This window comes from Amphibalanus amphitrite, unplaced genomic scaffold (genome assembly GCF_019059575.1).
Source record: "Amphibalanus amphitrite isolate SeventyFive unplaced genomic scaffold, NRLGWU_Aamphi_draft 001558F_arrow, whole genome shotgun sequence".
Taxonomy (NCBI): Eukaryota; Metazoa; Arthropoda; class Thecostraca; order Balanomorpha; family Balanidae; genus Amphibalanus; species Amphibalanus amphitrite.
Window position 1 is genome coordinate 121071 of NW_024883051.1, and position 21209 is coordinate 142279.

At 55.7% G+C, this 21209-nt stretch overlaps 2 protein-coding genes across 3 annotated transcripts; one reads left to right on the forward strand and one right to left on the reverse strand.

The window, feature by feature from the left end:
* Window positions 1–18: 18 nt before the first annotated feature.
* LOC122373825 lies at window positions 19–20589 on the forward strand. Of its 2 annotated transcripts, none has more exons than XM_043352196.1 (4): window positions 19–318; window positions 8275–8857; window positions 13947–13986; window positions 18999–20589. In XM_043352196.1, exons 2-4 carry the CDS (start codon window positions 8285–8287, stop codon window positions 20132–20134), a joined length of 1749 nt encoding a protein of 582 aa, XP_043208131.1. In that variant the 5' UTR covers window positions 19–318; window positions 8275–8284; the 3' UTR covers window positions 20135–20589. The 2 variants fall into 2 exon arrangements, with proteins under 2 accessions (XP_043208131.1, XP_043208130.1); XM_043352195.1 differs by lacking the exon at window positions 19–318 and adding an exon at window positions 7346–7452.
* LOC122373826 (ubiquitin carboxyl-terminal hydrolase 2-like) lies at window positions 1056–2349 on the reverse strand. The gene has a single exon (XM_043352197.1). It carries the CDS (start codon window positions 2273–2275, stop codon window positions 1142–1144), a length of 1134 nt encoding a protein of 377 aa, XP_043208132.1. The 5' UTR covers window positions 2276–2349; the 3' UTR covers window positions 1056–1141.
* Window positions 20590–21209: the final 620 nt, after the last annotated feature.

Sequence of the window (21209 nt, forward strand, 5' to 3'; positions counted from 1 at the left end):
ACAGCCGTGGCAAAGGAATGGGTAATTCTTTACTTGGAACTGTGTTCAGTAGCTGATGCCTTCGTAAGTGAGCACAAGCGAAAAAGGCTTTGAGTAATTGCTTAACGTCATCAAACTTTATAATATCCTTTTGCAAGCAGCAATCTGAACACATATTTTGCCGTGTGTACTTACGAGCAACTTACGAGCGCACGGTCTTACGAGCACCTTACGAGTAGTAGTTGTACTCGTTGTACCACGTTGTACTGTGAATTTTGGACCATTAGACATTGGGACAAAAGCAAAATCCAACGGCCTTGCAACGGCCAACACAAACAGGTTGGTGACCTGACCCAAAGGTCTTACCAAGTAGATCTGCAAGAGGCAAGGGAGCAGGATGCTCATAGGATGCTGCCTCTCTCCGTAGTCTTCTTGATGTGCTTGTCGTCTTTGTTCTTGAATATGTTAACATTTTTGTTAACTTTTGTTAGCTTTTTGTTAACATTAACAAAAAGCTTATGAATTTGCCCCTTGGAACCAGAAATCATGAACTGTGTCATCGAGTCCAATTACTTACTTGTCCTATGCTTCTGGCTAAAAGACAGCTCATGTTTCACCGTCGCATCAATCAAAGCAGTAATGTAATGGTATTGTCCAGTGTATTAGAAATAGTGTAATAGGCCGTAATGGATTATCTGCGAAAGCTAGCCTCGCAATTCGGAGACGCTACCTACGACCTACTAGGCTTGGATTTCAGCGTCATAACTCCAATTGACTTACAAAACATATTTATGTCGAACATTGAGCGTATAGTCAATGAACGCATGATGAGGCGGGACCAAGGCGGGACCACCTAGATCTTATGACCCAGATGTCTGACTTAATGGGTAAAACGTAGCTGTGCTATGTCTGCATGCTCATGTGTTGTGTTGGTGTGTATTGTTATGTGTTGAAGTGTTTGCGTATATTGCTATGCGAGACAGTTAACAGTTCTGATAAAATAGACCGTTCTGGTTTTTAACAACACCTTACACCCAATATCACAAATCACGATAGGCCGCTGGCCAGCTAGAGTTGTCCGAGCAGAATGTGCGCCGGCCGGTGTGACTACACAGGGCCCGAGCGGGTGACGATCGCAGGCTCCTCTCCCGTGACTGGATGACTAGACGTGGGTCGAGCCGGAGCGGTGTTTCGAGCCGGCCAGCTCAAAGAACAGCACGTATGCCTTTCCGCTGTTGACGTTTCTCTGATCCATCACGTGGACCCGCGAGTCGTTGTACTCGTACCACTCTGCCGTGTACGGGTGTCGGCAGTAAGCGGTGTAATGTCCTGAGAGCAGCGTGCCAGAGTGGTTCGCCACGCCGTATAGGCTGTACCGGCAGGGCGTCTGTCCGGCCGAGTAGGGCGACAGGTCCAGACCGTTCATCGAAAAGTCGACAGTGGTGTTCAGCTTTCCGCCGAACCTCTCCTGATGCGAGAACCGCTTCAGGTGCACCACGAGGATGCGCGGGAACTTCTGGATCGAGAGGCTCCTGGTGCACTTTTGGCGCTTCTGGCACTTTGAGCAGGTCGGTTTTTCGTCGCCATCGAGCACCTCCTCTTTGGTGAACAGGTCAAAACAGGCCTGTAGGCGCACCTGGCCACTTCGTGACGGGATTGGCAGACTCAGATCCCAGAACGGGTCGAAGGTAACCGATTCGTGGCCACATGCCGTGCACCGCAGGGTAGCCTTGAGCTGGCCCACGAACAGGTCAACAAACTTGGAGTTTTCCAGGCGCAAGAAACGTTTCCAGGCCTCCATTGACTTTTGACTGGCGTTCATTGAGTCGTCGATGTCGGTCGTGATCGGCTTTGGCCGGCTCGTCACCCGGTTCACGTCCTCGTGAAGTCCCTCCAGCAGATATTTGAGGAATTCCTGCGCGTCCTGCTGCTGGGAGCCCATGAAGCGCGGCGCGAGCCGTTGGATCATCGACTTGAGTGGTGCGGTGGTGAGCACCCGCTCCGTTTCGCCCGAGGATGTCCACATGTCGCGTATCAGAGCGCAGAATGTGTTCATGAGGGACCCCTTCGTAGCGGCGGCAGGCATGCTGGCATCTGAGGAGCGTCCATCGCGCAGGATGTAATCGTGGAGAGCGCGTGTGTTGCTCAGGCACTGGACGACTGTGTTCAGGAAGCAGGTGTTGCCCGTGTTCCTGAGGCCGGTGAGACCGAGCGGTCTGCCGTCAGATTGACTGCCAGTCCCGCCGCCGTCTTCGCTGGGGTTGCCGGGCAGTGAGCGGTGAGACACAACGTACATTGTGGCGTTCTGGTAACACGAGTTACCGTAATTGGGAAGTCCGGTGTAGAGCGGATCGTTGCCGTGTTTGTCGGGGTCTGCGGCTGTGGTCAGCTGTAGCTCGCGAGCCGTCAGGAGCTCCCCCTTCAGCCTCAAGACGACACCACCGAGTGCTGTGCCATCCGTGTCATCTTGAGCACAGCAAGACAACACTCCAGACACCTCGACATCTACAATGTGTACCGCCCGCCCATCCGAACATCCGCCCAGGACGAGCGGGTCGACTTCTTCAGCCTGGATGCATTCCCGAGCAATGATGCCACTATCATCACGGGAGATCTCAACAGCCACCACCCTGTCTGGGATGTTTCTTGTTCAAACCGGACAGGGTCGGTGACTCCATCTATGAGTGGACGGCCCGCCACGACTGGCAGGTGCTCAACTCCGGGACCCCCACACGGGCCGGCTACGGGGAGGACGCCCGCCTCTCAGCTCCTGACGTCACTCTGGCGCACAGTGACCTGGCCCGGCGCTGCACGTGGGAGGTCGGCACCGATCTGGGGAGCGACCACCTCCCGCAGCTGGTCGCGGTCACCACCTCGGGACACCGGCCTCGTCGCATCAGGAAGACGCGCTGGGCCTTCCATAAAGCCGATTGGACGGCTTTCACGGCCCGCTGCGAGGAGACGATGGCTGACCTGACGCTGGGAGAGACCTCGGTGGAGAGACTCGCCGCGCGTTTCAACGATGCTATCATCGAGGCGAGCGTGCGGTGCGTTCCCCGGGGCGCCCGGGCGGACCCCAAGCCGTGGGCGCTCGACCCGGAGCTGGTGCGTGCGGTGGAGGAACGGAAAGCGGCAAGAGCAGCCGTCCAAGAGGACCCGTCCCCGGAAAACCAGACGCGCTGGAAAGAGAAGAAGAGGCACGCTGCAGATGTCGAGGCTGACGCCAGGCGCCGCGCGTTCCAGGACTTCGCGTCTACCGAATTGAACCGCCGCGCGGCCTTGGGCCGCGTCACAAAGATCCTGCGCAAGATGGAGGGTGCGGTGACGGACACCTGCCCCGGCCAGGCCATCAACGGGGACCGCGGCCAACTCGTCGCGGAGGACCGGGCCAAGGCCGAGGCGTTTGTCCGCACCTACGCAAACGTCAGCAGCCACACCCGTCACAGGAGGCGTGATCGATCAGTGAAGGCTGATCTGAGGGTGGTGAAGACGCGCCCCTGCTCATGTGCTGGACAGCGCGATGGTGCCTGCCAGCCCTTCTCCAGACAAGAGATGAGGACCCAGCTGAGCAAGCTGAAAATGAAGAAGGCTCCCGGCGCTGACGATGTATGTGCGGAACACCTCAAGCACCTCGGGCCGGTGGCCCAGGCCGCGCTACTGCACGTCATCAACAAGTCGTGGAGCTCCGCTGAAGTCCCCTCGGTATGGAGGAGAGCAATCATCATACCGATCCCTAAGGCCGGGAAGGACCCTCAAGAGGTCACTAGCTACCGTCCGATATCGCTCACCAGCCACGTCGCCAAGCTGATGGAGCGGATGGTGGCAGCTAGGCTCACGCACCTACTGGAGCGAGACAACATTATCCCCGCAGAGCAGGTCGGTTTTCGCCGCGGCCGCTCTGCAGAGGAGAACCTGGGACGACTCATACAAGAAGTCCAGGACGGGTGGAACCGGCCGCCACCGAAGGGACGCCCGTCTGACGGCAAGACCGCCGCCAGGTTCGTGTTGACGGCCTATGACTTCTCCCGCGCCTACGATGTAATTGACCATCAAATGCTGCGACTGAAGATGTCCCATCACCTTCCACGGTGCCTTGTCACGTGGATTCACCACTTCCTCCGAGACCGACGCGCCTGCGCGGAGGTCAATGGGTCACGGAGCCGGAACCGCCCATTCCGAGCTGGCCTGCCGCAGGGGTCCGTCCTCGCACCGACCCTGTTCACGCTGTGGTCGGCGGACCTCGTGGCGGCGCTGAAGCGGATCCCGGGCACCTCTGTCTTCCTGTACGCCGATGACACCGCAACACTGTGTTCCGGCGGTACGATAGCGGAAGCCAGGGACCGGGCTCAACAAGCGGCGGATGCCATAGCGAAATGGGCCCGCGACTGGAAGATGCGGCTGGCAGGAAGCAAGACGCAAGTTTTAGCCCTGTCGCAGCACTACGTCGACGCCCGGGACCAGTACATCCACGTAGACGGGGCACGAGTGGACGCTGGGAGACACCTTCACCTTCTCGGTGTAACCCTGGACCGGCAACTTCACATGGGCGAGCACTGCGCGCGCGTCCGGAAGAAGACCAAGCCGAGGATCGCACAGCTCCGTAAGATGACCGGGCGTTCCTGGGGTCTGCGGGAGCCACAGCTGCGAGTAGTAGCCAACGGCTACATCCGCGGTGCCCTGGAATACGCGGCGGCTGCATGGCTCCCTGCGGCGTCCGAGTCCCACGTAGAGCTACTGGAGATTGAGATGCGCGCCGCAGCCCGCGTTATCACCGGGTGCCCCGTGAGCACGCCGAGGGACCCGCTCCTCGCGGAAGCCGGTCTGGTTCCCGTGAGAGCACGCCGGGACCTGCTCGCTGCCAGACTGAGCTGTCTGGCAGCCTCACAAAGAAGCGGCGACCCACTGCGCGCGGTGGCCGAAGCAACGGCCCCACGGCGGCTCCGCACCACCACCGGCTGGCGCGACACGGGAGCGCGCGCCCTGGTGAGCGCGGGCGTGCGAGATGTACCTGTGGAGGAGCGCCTGCACGTCACCATCCCGCCGTGGATCGATGACACCAGGGTCCAGTTTAGACTTGACATCGGCAACCACATCAGCCGCACAGCACCACCCGACGTCCGGCGGGAGAGAGCGGAGGAGCATCTGGCCACCCTCCCAGACGACGCCGTATGGGTGTGGAGCGACGGCTCGGCGGAGGGAGGTGTCTCAGCCGGAGGGAGTGGAGCGCTGATAATCCTCCCCTCAGGCGAGGAACACGAGCTCCGAGCCCCTGCGGGCAGGATATGCAGCAGCACCCGCGCCGAATTGGTGGCGATCCGCGGGGCACTGGAGATGCTGCTGCGGCTGGAGGGCGGCCTGGCGGAGAGCCCGGTCATCGTCTGCGCCGACTCGCAGCGGCGCTCGCCACACTGGCGAGTGGGGCTGGGAGCCAGGCGACAGCACTCGGCGCCGCCGTATGGCGACTGCTCCTGGCGCTCACGGACGGAGGACGTCGAGTCTTCATGCAGTGGATCCCAGCGCACTGCGGAATACCCGGCAATGAGAGAGCGGACGTGCTGGCTAAAGAGGCATCCAGCCTGTCGCAAGACGCCGTCCCAACGGACGTCCGCTCGATGGTGAAGGCAGTCGGCCGCTCCGCCACCAAGGCATGGCGTCGCAGCTGGCCAGACAGCTTCTTCAAAACCATCATGGGAGACCGGATGCCGATGCCGGTGCTCCTGGAGTCTCGCGACGAGGCGGTCAACGTCCACCAGCTGCGGGCGGGACACTGGAGCCGCTCGCAGAGCTACCTTCACAGAATCGGACGCCGCCCCGAGCGCGACTGCCCACAGTGCAGTGATCTGGCCTGCCCGGCGGCGCGCTGCCTGGTGTGTCGCGAGGGCCCAGACACGCCGGAGCACGTGCTGCTGAGGTGCCCGTGCTTGGCTGGCGCGAGGCTCCGCCTACTCGGCAATATCAGACCGGACCCTACGCAGCTTCGGGACGGCGGGGCCGTGGCGGCCTTGAGCCGCGGCTACCTCAGTCACCAAGAGCCGTTGGGCTACGGTCGGCCGTGAGCCGACCCGGGGAGACCAACAACAACAACAACAGCCGTGTGCGCCTTGCCGCCGTACAGCTGCAGCGCCCTGCTCTCCTCCTCCAACTTCTCGGCGACGGCGGCGACCACCTGTGCTGGCTTGCCACTAACCGGGAACCACCCGAGCAGCCAGACCGCCTCGAGCCGGCCGCCGTCGCCAGCTGTTGCTCAGCGCTCTCCCTGTTGGGGCGCTCGGCGCTGAGGTGTTGTTGGGACGGGTCAGTGGCACACTCCAAGAGAACTGAAGCGGCGTTACCTCTCACAATGGCGATGGAGAGTCGCTGCCAAAGCCACTCCATCTCTCGCTGGTCGCCGCTGACCGCCGCCATTTTAGCACCAAGTTCTTGGAGGAAGGCTTTGGTCGTAGGACCACAGGCACTGTTTCGTAGGACCACTGTTTCAAATGCAACTGGCTCGAACCTGAAACGCTGGGTGAGCTGGGCGTACTTTCGGCGCTTCTCGTCTTCTGCTTTCTTGGCCGCCGCCCCAGGCTTCAGCGCGGCACCTCCCAGTCTTGAGTGCGAATGTATTGACGCATGTCGCATCCCAAACTAGGCAACGGCCATGCGAGAATGGGTAGATGGTCATGCCGTCTGGCCTCTTTCCGTCGCCCGGTCTACACCATACGGCTCGAGCTGAGCTGGTATGCCTGCAGTCGACAGAGCACGTCTGACTATGTTGTTCAGTGCTGTGTGGCGCGGTAATCTTCCAGCACTGAACTGACAGGTGAGAGCGTGGTGTCCCTTGACGTCGGCAGGCGAGCCGCACCTGCAGGCGTGGACGCCGCTGCAAACATCGGCGCCGACACGTAGAGCGACTGCGATTCTCACTGTCTCGTTGTCCAGGTGGGTTCCCAGACTAGAAGACGGGAGAGCTCTGAGCCATGCTCCGCTTTCAGGCGTCGCTGCGCCTAGGATACGAGCGCGGTCGAATTGGTTGGCTTCGAGCAGAAGGCGGTCCCTTTGGTGTTCGGCGATCGGGGCGATATGTACCGTGAAATATCGGTGCGAAATAAATGGATTATTATTATTATTATTATTATATTTTACTGGTAACGACTTCTTCGGGCAACTTGTTCCACTGTTAAATGACTCTTGATGAAAAAAGCATATTTCGTTTAAGCGTGCGATGCCTTGGCTTCTGGAGTTAAGTCGCTAGTTAAGTCAGTGCATCTTTAATTAACCTTCTTTTCATTTTTTCATTCCATTTATTTCATGCTATGAGGCACATCAACATGTATGGTTGAAGGAAATAAGATGTGACGATGGTTGTTAAGTGGGTACCTACCTATCATAATGATACACACCTGACACACACGCAAATAAAATGCAAAGGTTGCAACTTGGATTAGCCTTTTTTAAGGACATGCTGTAATATCTAATTTGAATATGTCTGAGGTAAGGCAACAAAATACCAAGTGGCATGGTTGAACCTCAGTGCCAACCAATTGTGATGTCGGATGTTGCAATGTGAAGTGTGAACACTGGTGAGGGCTGAAATAAATTGGAACTCATCCTCAAATTATGCATTGAATAAAGCTGTCTCATTTTTATGTATATCCATGCAATCACTTGCAAATGCAATCAGCTAATCTGACAAAGAATGTCAATGTCAGAATCACAAAATATATCTCTTACAAGTTACAACTGACTGACTACGTCTGTAACAGGAATATGTCTGGCTGTGGACTGTGGTTATTTTTATAACAAATTTAATCCATAATTTTGCCAGCCATGTGGTTTGATAAATTTATGATAGACTTTAAGAAATGAAATGATGGCATTCAGCATTTTTATACCTATTAAAAGGGGCCTTGGTAAATAAAAGAATGAAATTACTTACCTGTGTTTTTATGTTTCAAAAGCTGTGCAATAGGGAAGGAATGTCAAACCTCCCTTGTGTCAATATGTCATGATTAAATGAAAGCCTCTTGTCATGTTAAATGGCAGTGGCCAGTGCTGTGGTTAGGCCTAATTAAGTGTTCACTGTTCATTAGTGCACTTGGTTTGATAACTAATGAAATAATCAGCCTGTTTCTTTATTTTGTTCTGATGTCAAAGGCTTGCGCATGGTGACTATAAATAGGCTTCTGCTGCAAAGTTGTATCATATCAGCAGTAAATTGCCAATGCTAGTGGCTTATCAATTGCAATGCTTTGCTGCCAGAAAGCACCCACCTATCATGAGTGCCTCGAGTATCACTGCCGGGTTCCGTTTCAGACAGTGGGCGATGTCGCAGAGCCCGTGCGTGGTGTGCGGCGGCGCCGTGGCCGTCGGCTCTGGCCTGGAGCGCGCCGACCTGTTTGACGTGCGGCTGCTGGGCGGTCATCTGGCGGCGGCGGTCGTGCACCATGAGCGTCCGCTGCGCCCCGGCGACCAGAACCGGCTCTGTTCCAACTGCGCCGCGCTGCTGGCGCGCCGCGAGCGGCTGCTCAACGCCACCCTGCTGTCGGCCGCCGAGACGGAGCTGGACCAGTGGGCGGCGCGCGTGCTGCCCGCGCCCCCGCCGGCCGCCGACAGTCGGCCCGCGGGCGCCGCCAGCTCCGACCCCCGCAACGGCACCACCACCGCGGCGCGGCATGTAACCATCGGCATGTCGGAGCAAGTGAGGAGGACGGGGGAGGCGGCGCAGACACCGGGACCGGGCCCGACTCGGCGTCAGTACCGGCGCCGCGGCTGGAACTGCCGCATCTGCTGCGCCGGGTGCCAGGACCAAAACCGTGTCATGGACGCCTACCACAACGTGAGGCAGCAGCTGGATGATGCGTTCGCTAGTCGTCCTTCATCGGCCAGCAGCCCACAGGTAGGCAATGGGGCACCGTGCTGCAATCGACGTCACTTAATCCTGTAAGATCCATGTGATTTTCAGGTGTGTGACATTTCGAGAAGGCGCCATGGAATGCACTGGCCTTAATATATGTGTTATGTATTTTCTAGCTTCATGCCTCTATGCAGGTTTAATTTAAAATGTCTGTGATATGCTCCATTTTAAAATTATCTTTGCAGCTTCCTCTCGCTCTCTCGGTCACTTCTTCTTCTTCTTCTTCTTCTGCATCCCGCCGCCAGCCCGCTCAGGGGGGCGGCGGCGCAGGCGGGTCGAGCGGCGGCTCGGTCCGCCCGACACCCTCGATGAAGTCGACGACCCTCGCCGCCGGGCCGCCGAGGACGTCGACCAGGCGAGGGTCGACACCCCAGCGGCGGCGGCGGGCCGCCTCATAGGCCGGACAATCGGTCAGCAGGTGCGTCACGCTGTCGGGCTCCCCGCACGCGGGGCATTCGTCGTTGGCTGCCAGGCCAATCTTGTAGAGCGTGTCGCGCGTCAGCGGTGATGTGCCGGTCCTCAGCTGGGACAGCGTCACCGACCCCCAGCGCGCCAGGGAGTCGTGGCCAGGCGTGGGGTCCGGGTGCGGGTGGGCAGCGGTTGTCCTCCGTCGCGACAGCTCCCGGACATGGCGCGTGACGGCGGCCCGCGCACTCGATAGGTCAATTGGTGCGCTATCTTGGTCGCCCGCCGCGGCCTCGGCAGCCAGGCTCGGCGGTCTCGTTGCCGTCCAGCCCGGCATGGCCTGGCACCCACTGGAGCACCGTCTCGGTGCCGTTCTCGGCGAGGGTGTTCAGCAGCCTCCAGACCTCGGCGGCCAGAGCCATGGTCTGGCTAGCTGGGCCGCGGCCGAGTAGTTGTAGCCCAGACCTTGAGTCGGTGAGGAGGCGGACCGACTTGATTGATGCCAGCTCCCCTTCCTCCAGACCGGCCACAGCCGCGAGCGCCTCGCGCATGGCGGTCAGCTCTGCTCTCAAGCTGGAGCAGACCGCCCCTGCAGGAGCGCGCACGGTTTCTTCATTGTTGAGGTGGTGAAACTGGATCAGCGCGCCTGCGCCGCCCTGTTCCATCCCGCCGCGAGCCGAGCCGTCCGACCAGATAGTAATATCCGGTTGCGGGAGCTCTGCAATGGCTCGCAGGGCAGCTTCCCTGCGGACTGCAGGCGGGTCCGACCGGCGGGTGGCCACGGGCAGGTCTACCCTGAAGGTGGTGCCGCCGCGGTGGCCCAGCCATGGCGGGTCGCAGCTGTAGAACGCCATGGGCTCCACCGGGAGCTCCTCGATTCCTGCCTCCTCGGCGAGCCACTTGCCGACCCTCCTGAGGCACGGTCGGTGAGGGAGTGCTGCAGTCTCGTCTGGAGGCTTGGGCGGTGGTCTTCCCGCGGCGGTGGCGTCGTTGCATGTTCTTTGCCATGCCTTGTAGGCTCGGTGTTGGAGGCGCGGCTGTACCTCCTTTCGGAAGAGGGACTTGCCCGGGTCGCTCGGGGGCAGCCGGATTACACGCTGGTACTCCGTGCCTGCCAGCTGTAGGGCCCGAAGCGAGAGTGTCGGGAGGCCAGCCTCGGCCAGGAGGGCGTCCTTCCGGGTCGCACGTAGGCAGCCGGTGATGACGCGGGCGCACTTGTTTTGCTCGGCTTCGAGGCGTCCTCTTACCGACGGGGCGGCGTATGTCCCGAAGACGGCGGCGCCGTAGTCGAATAGGGCCCGGATATAGCCGATGTAGGCCGCTCTGATGGTTCGGCGGTGGCTTCCCCAGGTCTTTCCGGCCAGTGCCTGTAGGCATCGCCTCCGTCGAGACATCTTGGCTTTCAGGTCGTCGATGTGGTCCGCGAAGGTGAGTTGGGGGTCAAACTTAATGCCCAGGAAGGTCGGGTTGCGGGAGTAGGGCAGCTCCTCTCCGCGCAGCGTCAGGTGCGGCTTGACCTTCCCTCCGCTCTCTCTTGGGTCGAGAGTGAACAGGGTGGCGGTGCACTTCGTCACGCTGGGCATGACTTTCCAGCGTCGCAGCCACGTGTCCACCGCGTCCAGGCAGGGCTGGAGGAGGGCGTCGCACTCTCTGGCAGTGGGGGCGCATGCCAGCAGCGCCACGTCGTCCGCGAACAGGGACCGCGAGACGTGCTCCGGCATTGCTACGTCGATGTCATTGACGTAGACCAGCCATAGGAGCGGCGCCAGCACGCTGCCCTGGGGAGGCCCTCCTGGAAGACCCTGAGGTCTGAGCGGGCAGCGCCCCAGCGGACGCGGGCGCGCCTGTCCGACAGGAAGGCCCTCAGCCACTTGATGAAGCAGCCGGGGACTCCCAGCCGAGCCATCTTGCAGAGCAGGGCGGCCCTCCAGACTCGGTCGTAGGCTCTCGCGAAGTCCAGTACCATGACCGCCCGGTGAGGTTTCTTCTCCTCGAACGCGTCGAATATCTGTTGGGATATTCGGCCGAGCTGGTCCATGGTGGAGCGACCTCTGCGGAAACCGGCTTGGTTGGGGTTGAGCTTCCCTCTCGTCTCGAGCCAGTGCTGCAGCCGGGCCTGGATCATCCGCTCTGCGAGCTTGCTTGTGGTGGAGAGCAGGCTGATCGGGCGATAACTGGACAGCTCTGACGGCGGCTTGCCTTTCTTGGGGATGGCTACGATTTCTGCTGTTCTCCAGGCTGGGACGTCCGCTGCTGTCCAGGACTTGTTGATCAGGGCCAGGAGGAGAGTCTTGCCTGTTGGGCTTATCTGCTTCAGCAGCTCGTTGGGTACGCCGTCCGGTCCCGGGCTCTTCCCGTTCTGGAGCTTGTCCAGGGCTGCGTCGAGTTCGGCGGGTGTGAATGGCGCGCACGGTCCACTGCGTTGGGCGTCGCATGCGCATGCACTCACTGCAGCGCGCGCCTCCAGCTTGATGTCGCGATCCTCTTGTTTGTTGTGTGGGATCCGGGATACTGCCGCATATGCCTGGCATAGGGCGTTGGCCTTCTCCCTATCTGTCACTGCTGGTCGAGCTGGGCGGCCAGGTGGGCCAGCGCGGTTGAGGGGCTCTGCTGGTTTCGCCGGTGGTTTGCGTCCGTCCAGGGTGCGGATGAGGCTCCAGAGGTCGGTGTTGGGCCCCAGTTCCGCGATGCGCTTGCGCAGGAAACTTGTCTTTTCCTCGCGCAGGACCGTGTCCGCGTTCTTCTTTGCTTGTTGATATTCCCGGACGTCTTCGGCGGTGTGGTTTGGCGCGGCCACCTTAGCGCGAGCTTCTTTCCTGATCGCGATTGCTTCGTCGCACGCCTCGCTCCAGAACGGCTCCCTGGTCCTTCCGCCGTTTCCGTGTGGGATGGTGCGGCGCGCGGCGCGGGGTGATGGCTGCGGTGAGTCGTTTGTCGAGTTCTCTCGCCGTCAGGTCTCCGTGGTCGTTCCAGCGGCCTGTGATGTCGTCGAAGGTCCTGCGGTACTCCTGCCAGTCTGCCTTCCTCAGGGACAGGCGGCCTCTCCCTCGGCGCTGCGGCTTCGGTGGAGCTACAGGGATGCTCGTCGTGATCGGGAGGTGGTCCGATCCCATCGTCTCGCCGATCTCCCAGGTTGTTCCTCTCGCCACGGCAGCGGTCGCCAGGGTAACATCCGGCGTCGACAGGCCGCCCGTGGCTGGGTTGATGCGCGTGGCCGAGCCGTCGTTCAGGATGGTCAGTGAGGCGTCGATCGACCAGTCCTCGACCTCGTGGCCCATCGCGTCTTCTGGTTGGTGTGGGTCCCATACGTGGGCGTGAGCGTTGAGGTCGCCTGCGATGACGCATCTCGGAGGAAGGGAGATGCGGGCAGGCTGGAACGGTTGAGCTTGGGTGCCTTGCCCTGCCACCCACCTTGCTGGAGGTGAGTACAGGTTGATAACGGTTATTGACGGTGTTCCCTGCGGGTGAAGCTCTGTGGCCGTGATGTAGGTCTCTTCGTCTGGTTCAGTTGGCGCATACCGAGGCGTGGTCCGCGAGTACGGTAGTTGGTCCCGCACTAGGGTCATGACTCCTCCCTTACCCTTCACGCCGCGGGTCCCGTCGTTGCCGGTCGGGGGCTGGGGCTGGGTGGCCGCCTGCCCGGTCCCGCTCGCTGGTGGGGCGCGTGCCGTACACTTCTTACGGCTCTTGCAGCCCGCGCACCAGGAGTTGCGGTCCGACGGGCCGCGGCGCTTGCAGGTCCAGCTCGGTCCAGGCGGTGCTCCCTGCCCACTGTCAGCGGGGCGGGCTGCTCCGGTGGTTGCCGGGCTCGGGTTTGCCTGGTGTGGCCTGTCTTGCCTCGCTGCTATGTTGTAGCCTGGGAAGCGTGGGTTTTCATCGCTTTCCAGGAGTCTGGTTTCTTGGAGTAGGATGACGTCGGGTTTCTCGTCTTCAATTCTCTTGTCCAGTTCGGTTTTCCTGGCCTTCAGACTGTTGCAGTTGAACTGCAGGATCTTGAGGAGGCCGCTGATGGCTGTGGGTCCTGTCTGGTTTGGGTTCCGCCCGGTGCGCGGGGTTCCCGGCGCCGGTCTCACAGCCCGCGGAGGAGCGGGCGGTGGCGGCACCGTGACAGGCGCAGGCGGGGCCGGCGGCGCCGACGGCGGCGTCCGAGGCGGCGGCGGCGGCGGCGGCGCGATGCAGCTCGGGCACCACCAGAGGTCGCGTGTGCGCGCGAGTCGGGTAATGTCCGTTGGCCTCAGTCCGGCGCATCGACCATGGTGCCAGAGGGCGCACCCGCCGCAGCGCACCGATGAGCCGCCGACTCCCCGGCCGCATACTCCGCACGGGTAGCGCGGAGGGGGGCCTGGATTCGACTCCACGTCCCCGGCCCGCATCAGTAGCAGGGCGAGGTGGGCCAGCCCTCGTCCCGCCGCCAAAAACCCGCCCGCGCCGGTCCGGCGAGGCAGGCGGTGGTAGTCGTCTTCTTCGAGGGTGTGGATGTGTGTCGGCGAACTTGGCTCCCGAGGGAGACGCCACCCCCACGTGAAGGGGTCGCCGATGGTGGCATCTCGTGGCGCCGATGGTCTCGGTCACTCCTTTCCTTCCTCTCACTTCTTCGTTTTTATGTTTTTTTTTTGTAATTACACGTCATGTTCACTTACGATTTACCAGCTCTTTTTTATTTCAGACCAGCAAGATTCACTCTCGGATGCCTGACAGTCTTAGTAGTAAGTATCCTGTGTTTTCGTTTTGTTTTGAATTGACATCACATAGTTTTCCTACCTATGCTGTTCCGTAAAAGATATGATAGAAAGTATTTTGTCTAAGCAATTGTTTTATATATGGATGGTCATTTTTCAGATTGATCTCTGGGTTTGCAAATATGTAACCCCAAGTCTGTCAAATTATTTTGGTGTTTCCCTCGCCGGCCGAAGGGAAACACCTCGCGGAGGGGTGCCGCCCCTCCCCTTCCTCCGCATAGGGTTTTTTTTCGCGATAGCTCCGAACACGCTGGCGATAGAGAGCTGAAACTTGGCGTACCTGACCTTTGATTCAAGCCGGATCTTCGGACACCAACCGCATTTTCGGGTCAGGTCAGGTCACTGACCTATGATGTCATAAGTGAACCTCTGCACGGTCTTCAGATGTAGCAAATTAGCAACGTCCTCACTGCCAGAGAAGCTTTCATGGGGAAATAAAACTTGAATGACTTAGTATCCATTAGGAGTCTCACAATTTATCTCTCGGATTTCTCCTAAAGGTCATATGAGGTCAGATCATTTTCGTGGCCTCGCCATTTTAATCCGGCAGGCGGTGGGCCTCCCGGCCACCTTCCGCGCGGTGGGGGGAAGGGGGCATTTTTTGCCCCCCCCCCCCGTATCTCCGCAACTGCTGGACGGATCCGTAAAATTCAAACGGCGTTCGATAGCCCTGTCAAATTTGTCGAAGAAAAACAAATTTCATTGACCTCGGGGTCACCGATGACGTCACAGGTCAGGTCAAAGATCAAATGTTTTACCGTTCCGGGTCTTCTAGAGAATGCGCTATAACATCGAGTAAAACGCATTTTGTCGAAAATCAGCGATAGCGCGTCAGTTGCCTAGTACATATGTTGCTATTAGAGGTCACTGATAATACCAGGTCAGGTCACAGGTCCGGTCACCAAGGGTCAGCACATGATCCCAACTTTACTAAGGTTGTGGCGATGCATGTTTTATGGCCATTTTTTCATTTTCAACTCAATGGTGTTGGTTATAAGACCATCAGGTACGGTTAAGGTGGTCACTTTCTGGTAGAGGTCAGGTCAAGGTCGGGTAAAAAAGGTCAAATTTCAAAGTTGATAACTTTTTGCATAAAATGGGTATTGATTCGATGCAGCTCGTCACGGGGAGTTTAATGGTGCTCTTTGTTTTGCGCTACGTGGTCTAGAATTGCTAGAAATTGTGTTTGAATATTTTGACTTCATCGTTACCAGTGGGGGGGGGGGGCATATGTTACCACCCTGTAGCGTTTTTTGCGTGTAAATAAAAAACCGCGCGCGCCGCTTGGGGTAGCTTTTGGTACATCAATTTTGGACAATGTGTGAAATTTTTGACCCCAGGTCATGTCAGGTCAGGTCACCAGGTCAAGTTAACTGACCAAGCCTAAAAAAAGTTTGCAATCATGTCCAGCCTGCAGTGTTTGTCAGAAAGGTTTTAAACTTGGTGGATTGCATGATGTTACGGGCGGCTACAATTTGTATATCTCGGATTTTTTATATCTGTGACCTAAGGTCAGGTCAGTGGCGTGACCTTTCCATTACAAGTCAATGGAGAAAAATGAAAATGCCTCTAGATCCGTGTGTACGCATAGGAACAGTCCAAATATTTCAGAATCACAATGATTTGGACCACCTGTGATGACCAGGGTGTCATTTTTGCTGATAGCCTCTAGAAAGGTCATCCGAGGTCATTTGAGGCTACAAACGAATTTTTGCCAATAACTCGCGGTTGGAAAGAGATAGAACGCTGGGGATGGTCTCATTGTGTTTGTCTTCCCGAGACGCATCGACTGATATGCAACATGACCTTTTCCGGTCAGGTCATGACCTTGACCTGAGGTCAAATTTTCAAGTTGACCTTTCAAGGTCAAATTATAGTTCATTCAACGCGTCTCGGCGAGAGGAACACGATTCTGGCAATAGAAATGTCGTGGCTTTTTGTTGTCGAAAGTTATTGTCGAAAAACACTTTTCGTAAAAACAGCTATTTTTGGAGTTTTTGCCCTCTGGAGGCTAAACCCGTGACCTGATCAATTTTGATAATGACCTTTTCAAAAGAAGAGCTCAAGAGCTATCGATTGCTTTTCCATGCGTTTTTCTAGCTACCATAGTTCCTGAGATAACGGCATGTTTTTTGAAAAATATAATGACCATTGGCAAATTTTGACCTTTGATGACCTCTGGTGACCCCAATATTGCTCTAAGATGAAAAATGACTGAAGTACTTTCAAACGTACGCATTGAGAGCTATCGACTGCTTTTTACCGCGTCTTTCTAGCCCTCTTAGTTTTTGAGTTAGAGGTGGGTGGTAACATATCCCCCCCCCCCCACTAGGGCGAAGTTGGCGGAGACCGCCACTGGGGCGCGGGTTAAACAGTTTTTTTTTTCGCTATAAATTGGCCAAAAACAGGGGTATCGATCTCAAATTTGGCATGTGGATAAAAGGTGGTAGTGACTATCACATAGGTATATTCCGTTTTTTCGAAATTCAAAAAAGTTTTTGGATTTTTCGGCTATTATATTCAAAAAATCTTTTTTTTTATTTTTTGGGGGTCAAATCCAAAAGTTTTAAAAATCCGAGATAGCAGTATTGTAGCCCTGTTAATTCTAGGTACACCTAAAATGTCGAAACATTTTTCTGTATCTCTAAAGCTGTAGGCCTGACAGCTCTTCCCGCGAAACCTTTTTGGGTCGAGAATGGCAGAAATGACGTCACTCCGACGTATTAGCGGCCAACCTATCATAGATTTTGGTAAAAATTTTGGTCACAATGTGTAAAAGCTATTCACGGCAGGGTACTGAAAGTTTGGTGACGATCGGCGCAGCGGTTCTGGAGATATATCGAAAAAAAACTAAAGGGGGGCAAAAATGCCCCCATCGCCTGGAAGGGTATGTCAATGGGGGAAAATGAAAACTGCTATTCTGGCGCCGTGAACGATCTCCAACTATCTCAAGAACACAAAATCGTGATTTCATGCACTCCTTGCAAGGTTTGATGCGTCACTTTTGCCATGCTGACCTTGCGTGACGTCATTTATGACGTCATTAGGTTCATATTAGTTTTTCGTCAATAACTCCCGATCAAATACAGCTAGCGAGTCGGGGAAGCCACCAATGGACTCAGGAAGACCTGCCGAATCGAATGATATGCGACATGACCTCTTTCGACCAACTTCGTGACCTAGTGGCGCTGACGTGACCGTGACTCGAGGTCAACACCCTAAGTTGACCTCACCCAAACAAAAAGTATATCATTCGACGCGCCTGAGCGATGCGAACACGATACTGCCAAAATCGCGGCTCTGCGGCCTTTTTTGCGAAGTTATTTACCAAAAACGAAACCGTACATTGAGGCACTTGATCTGACCTCAGAGGTCACCGGTTGACCTAGGACCTTAAAATCGGGTATCAATCTCTGCGTTTCGTAACGGCGAATACGCCTGTTATTCCGCGACACGCTAGCTCCACCAGGGGCGAAACGGCGAGGGGGGTCGTACCCGCCCCCCCCCCTCGCCCGGTGCGTATGTAGAAAACCAATAGGTCCGGCGATGGTTATATGTATTCTTTAACCCGCTCCATAGTGGGGGGGGCTATTTTTGACCCCCCCCCCCTCCTCCAGACTTTTCGATATATCTCCAGAACCGCTGCGCTGATCGTCACCAAATTTTCAGTACCCTCCCGGGCATCAATTTTACATATTGTGACCAAAAAGAAATTCCAAAGGCTATGATTGGTTGGCCGGAAATGACGTCAGAGTGACTTCACGTTCTGCCGTTTTCGACCCCAAAAAAGGGTTTCGCGGGAAGAGCTGTCAGGCCTATAGCTTTGACGATACAGAAAAATGGTAAAGACATAAAGGCGGTAAAATTGACAGGGCTACAAAACTGCAATCTTGGATTTTTGAAATTTTTGAGTTTTGACCCCAAAAATGAAAAAACTATTTTTGGATATATTTGCCAAAAAAATCCAAAATTTTTTTTCGAATTTTGGAAAAACCGGAATATATATTATAGTACCTACCGTGTTCTATATACATACCAAATTTCAGATCATCTCTTTTTTTGGCCAAGTTTAGCGAAAAACCGTTCAAAAATGATTACGTCAAAGTTTCTAAAATTAAACTTTTGGCAATTCTAGTCCACGTAGCGCAAAACACAGACCACTATTAGACTCGCCGTGACGAGCTGCATCGAATTGATACCCATTTTATGCAAAATATCAACTTTGAAATTTGACCTGACATTGACCTGACCACCAGGAAGTGACCTAAACCGTTTCTGATGGTCATAAACCAATACTATTGAGTTGGAAATGAAAAATTGACTATAAAACATGCATCGCACAGCCACAGTAAAATTGGGTTAATGTCCTGACCCTTGGTGACCTGACCTGTAACCTGACCTGGTATTATCAGTGACCTCTAATAGCAGCATACGTTCTAGGCAACTGACGCCCTATCGCTGACTGTCGATAAAATGTGTTTTACTCGATGTTATAGCGCATTCCCAAGAAGACCCGTGAACGGCAAAATAATTTATATTTGACTTGACCTGTGACGTCATCGGTAACCCCGAGGTCAATGAAATTGGGTTTCCTTCGACAAATTTGACAGGGCTTTCGAACGATTCACGAAAGTGTCTTGATTGGATGAGGCTGATCTCTATTGTGACATCACAGGTCATCATCCATTCAGATGACTACCCTCGTGTCAGATCTATGATAAACATAATATCCAGACTCATTTAAGAAACCCATATTTGTCTTAATGAAATGCTGCTCGTTATTGTAAATTTGACAGATTTGACCTTCTTTGACCTCCCTGTAACATCACAGGTCAAAATTGACGGATACTCGATCTTGTGCGTCTTGAGTCCTTTCGAATGCCATTTGCATTTTTTTCGATCCAACTGTTGATTCCGCAGATGTGATGGGGGATAAGCCTCTTCTGGTTGTCTGAAGTAACCAAATGTTTCCTTTTCAGACTGTTCACGTCGAACTAGCTACAAGACACTGCATTGCCAGTGCACGCCGCGTGGCTTACATGGCACTATTTTCGGCACACTATCGTTTCCGAAGTGTCCTGTTTGCATTCCCCATGTTCACAAATTTGACCGGAAGAGGTGCCGGACGGGCCGTGCTACCGCCCAGCAAAAGCCAAAGAAGGACTCGTCTCGGCCGCAGCCAAGTATCAGGCGAGCTGCTGGCGACGTCACAAATGTAAATAAGGCTGTAGACGTTGATCAATTTAGGACTCACCATGCAAGGATCGTCACAGCACCGAAGGGTAACGATAGCTCTGTTCCGCGCGCAGTGGCCACCACTCTCTACCGCTGCGGAATTTGTAGCATCACAGTGGTTGACTTGCACTTTCTGATCGAGCACATGAAAGTGCATAACCCCCAAAGCGTGTCAAAAAACAAGCTTGTCAAAATACAAGCGTGCCCAGATGGGCCGCAAGCGGCTGTTGGTAGTCGTGGTGCAGACAAGCCAGATTCGCCGATGCCAGCGGCACCGACATCTCGTGATCGGCAAGTGCTGCCAGTACAGAGAACGGCAACAGCTTCGCTGCTGTCGTCCTCGTCGGCACTCGCAGAGGCCACAGGAAACCACAGCGGGGCTCCGCGTCCAGTCGCCTTCGCGTGTTCTATGTGCCCGCGGGTATTGAAAACCAAAAACCACCTCCGTCAGCACGTCATGAAGTCACACTCGGGCTCGGGCTCACGATCGAGTGCGATGTACTCGCGGGAAGCGCATCGGGAGGGCCCCGGCGGCGAAACCACGCCGGTCTCGCCGTGGCGGTGCAGTGCTGAACTGGTGGAAAGCAATGTCGGCGCAGTCGCCCGGGAGGGGATCTGCCCGCAGTGCGGCATTGACGTGGCGTCTAAGGAGCTGCTACTGCAGCACATACTCCAACAGTGTCGCGCCGAGAGCGGCCCCTACTGCTGCCACCTCTGTCCGCGCTCCTTTGGCACAGCGGACCGCCTGATGGAGCACAGCGGGCAGCACGACCCGGCCACGGACTGGCAGTGCAGCCGGTGTCCGGCTCGGATCGTCGGACCGAGGAGCGCTCTGACGGCGCATCTGATTCAGGCGCACTCGTTGATGGAAAGCGCCTGACGCTGAGCTTATGGCCAACTGTGCTCTCCATGCTGCCACAATTGGTTGTCGGGGCTTCATGTGTCTCCGCCTGCCGTCGTTCGGTCTTTCAAAGCTGTTGCTTAGGAGTGAAAGTGACATTGATTCCTTGATTGATCACGTGCCTTAGAGAGACGCTTAAGAGTGACCTAAATATAAGGAACGTTTTGCGATTCAGTGTGAGGCGAACTTCAAAGCGTTATTCGTGTAAGAAGTTCTAGCTAGTAGCTTGTCTTGTATGCATTTAACAACGGATTGTATGACGCACAGTTGATTTTAAATGTACCATTGAACACCGATTAGCATATCATGTATTGTGTAACGATTCCAACCAATCACGTCCGGTGGGCCCTGCCTTTGATTAGCTGTGAAAGCATCGAACTGAACCGTTATTACCTTAATGCACACTGTGAAAGCAAATACATTGTGTTTGGTCACATCTTCGGTTGTAGTTATCTGATCGGTTGTCTGTTTCACGTTATCTGTGACGGATTGTGACTGGCGAGCAGCTGTAAATTTAATGACACTGACGTCACGGTTACTGTGAGCGTTTAGTTAACCGCGCACCGAGGGGGGGCGGATATCCGCCCCCCCCCCCTGAGGTTTTTCGCGAATAGCGGAAAAACCGCGGCGCTACGCGCCGCGTGGTGACAATTATGACAACCCGTGCAAGTTACCCTACCTTTCAAGGTCAGGTCACCAGGTCACTTGAATGACCCAACTCAAGTCACTTTTTTGCAACTTTGACCGTGCCAGAGCTACAGTAGATGTCGGAGGCCTTTGAAAGTCGCAGGATGTTATTAGGTCATTAGTAGCTACAATTTGTTATCTCGGAATTTGATAATCGGTGACCTAAGGTCAGGTCAATTTCGCGACCTCCCATTATAGTCAATAGCGGAAAAATCAACTCCCTGTTTTTACCACTAAAACGGGTCGGAATGGCCCCATATACCATACATGACTTCATATACGATCAACCTTCACTACCTTGAGGTCTGTTTTGCTGTTGGGCAGTTGTGAGGTCATGTGACGTCATCAAAGGTCACCAAAGGTTTTT

What these genes read in the sequence shown, in the direction of transcription:
- LOC122373826 (XM_043352197.1), bottom strand. Translation starts at nt 2,275, where the DNA reads ATGTACGTTGTGTCTCACCGCTCACTGCCCGGCAACCCCAGCGAAGAC.
- LOC122373825 (XM_043352196.1), top strand. Translation starts at nt 8,285, where the DNA reads ATGTCGCAGAGCCCGTGCGTGGTGTGCGGCGGCGCCGTGGCCGTCGGC. An exon ending in CATCGGCCAGCAGCCCACAG is followed by an intron (nt 8,858 to 13,946) that starts GTAGGCAATGGG and finishes TTTTTATTTCAG; the next exon opens with ACCAGCAAGATTCACTCTCG. An exon ending in GATGCCTGACAGTCTTAGTA is followed by an intron (nt 13,987 to 18,998) that starts GTAAGTATCCTG and finishes TTTCCTTTTCAG; the next exon opens with ACTGTTCACGTCGAACTAGC.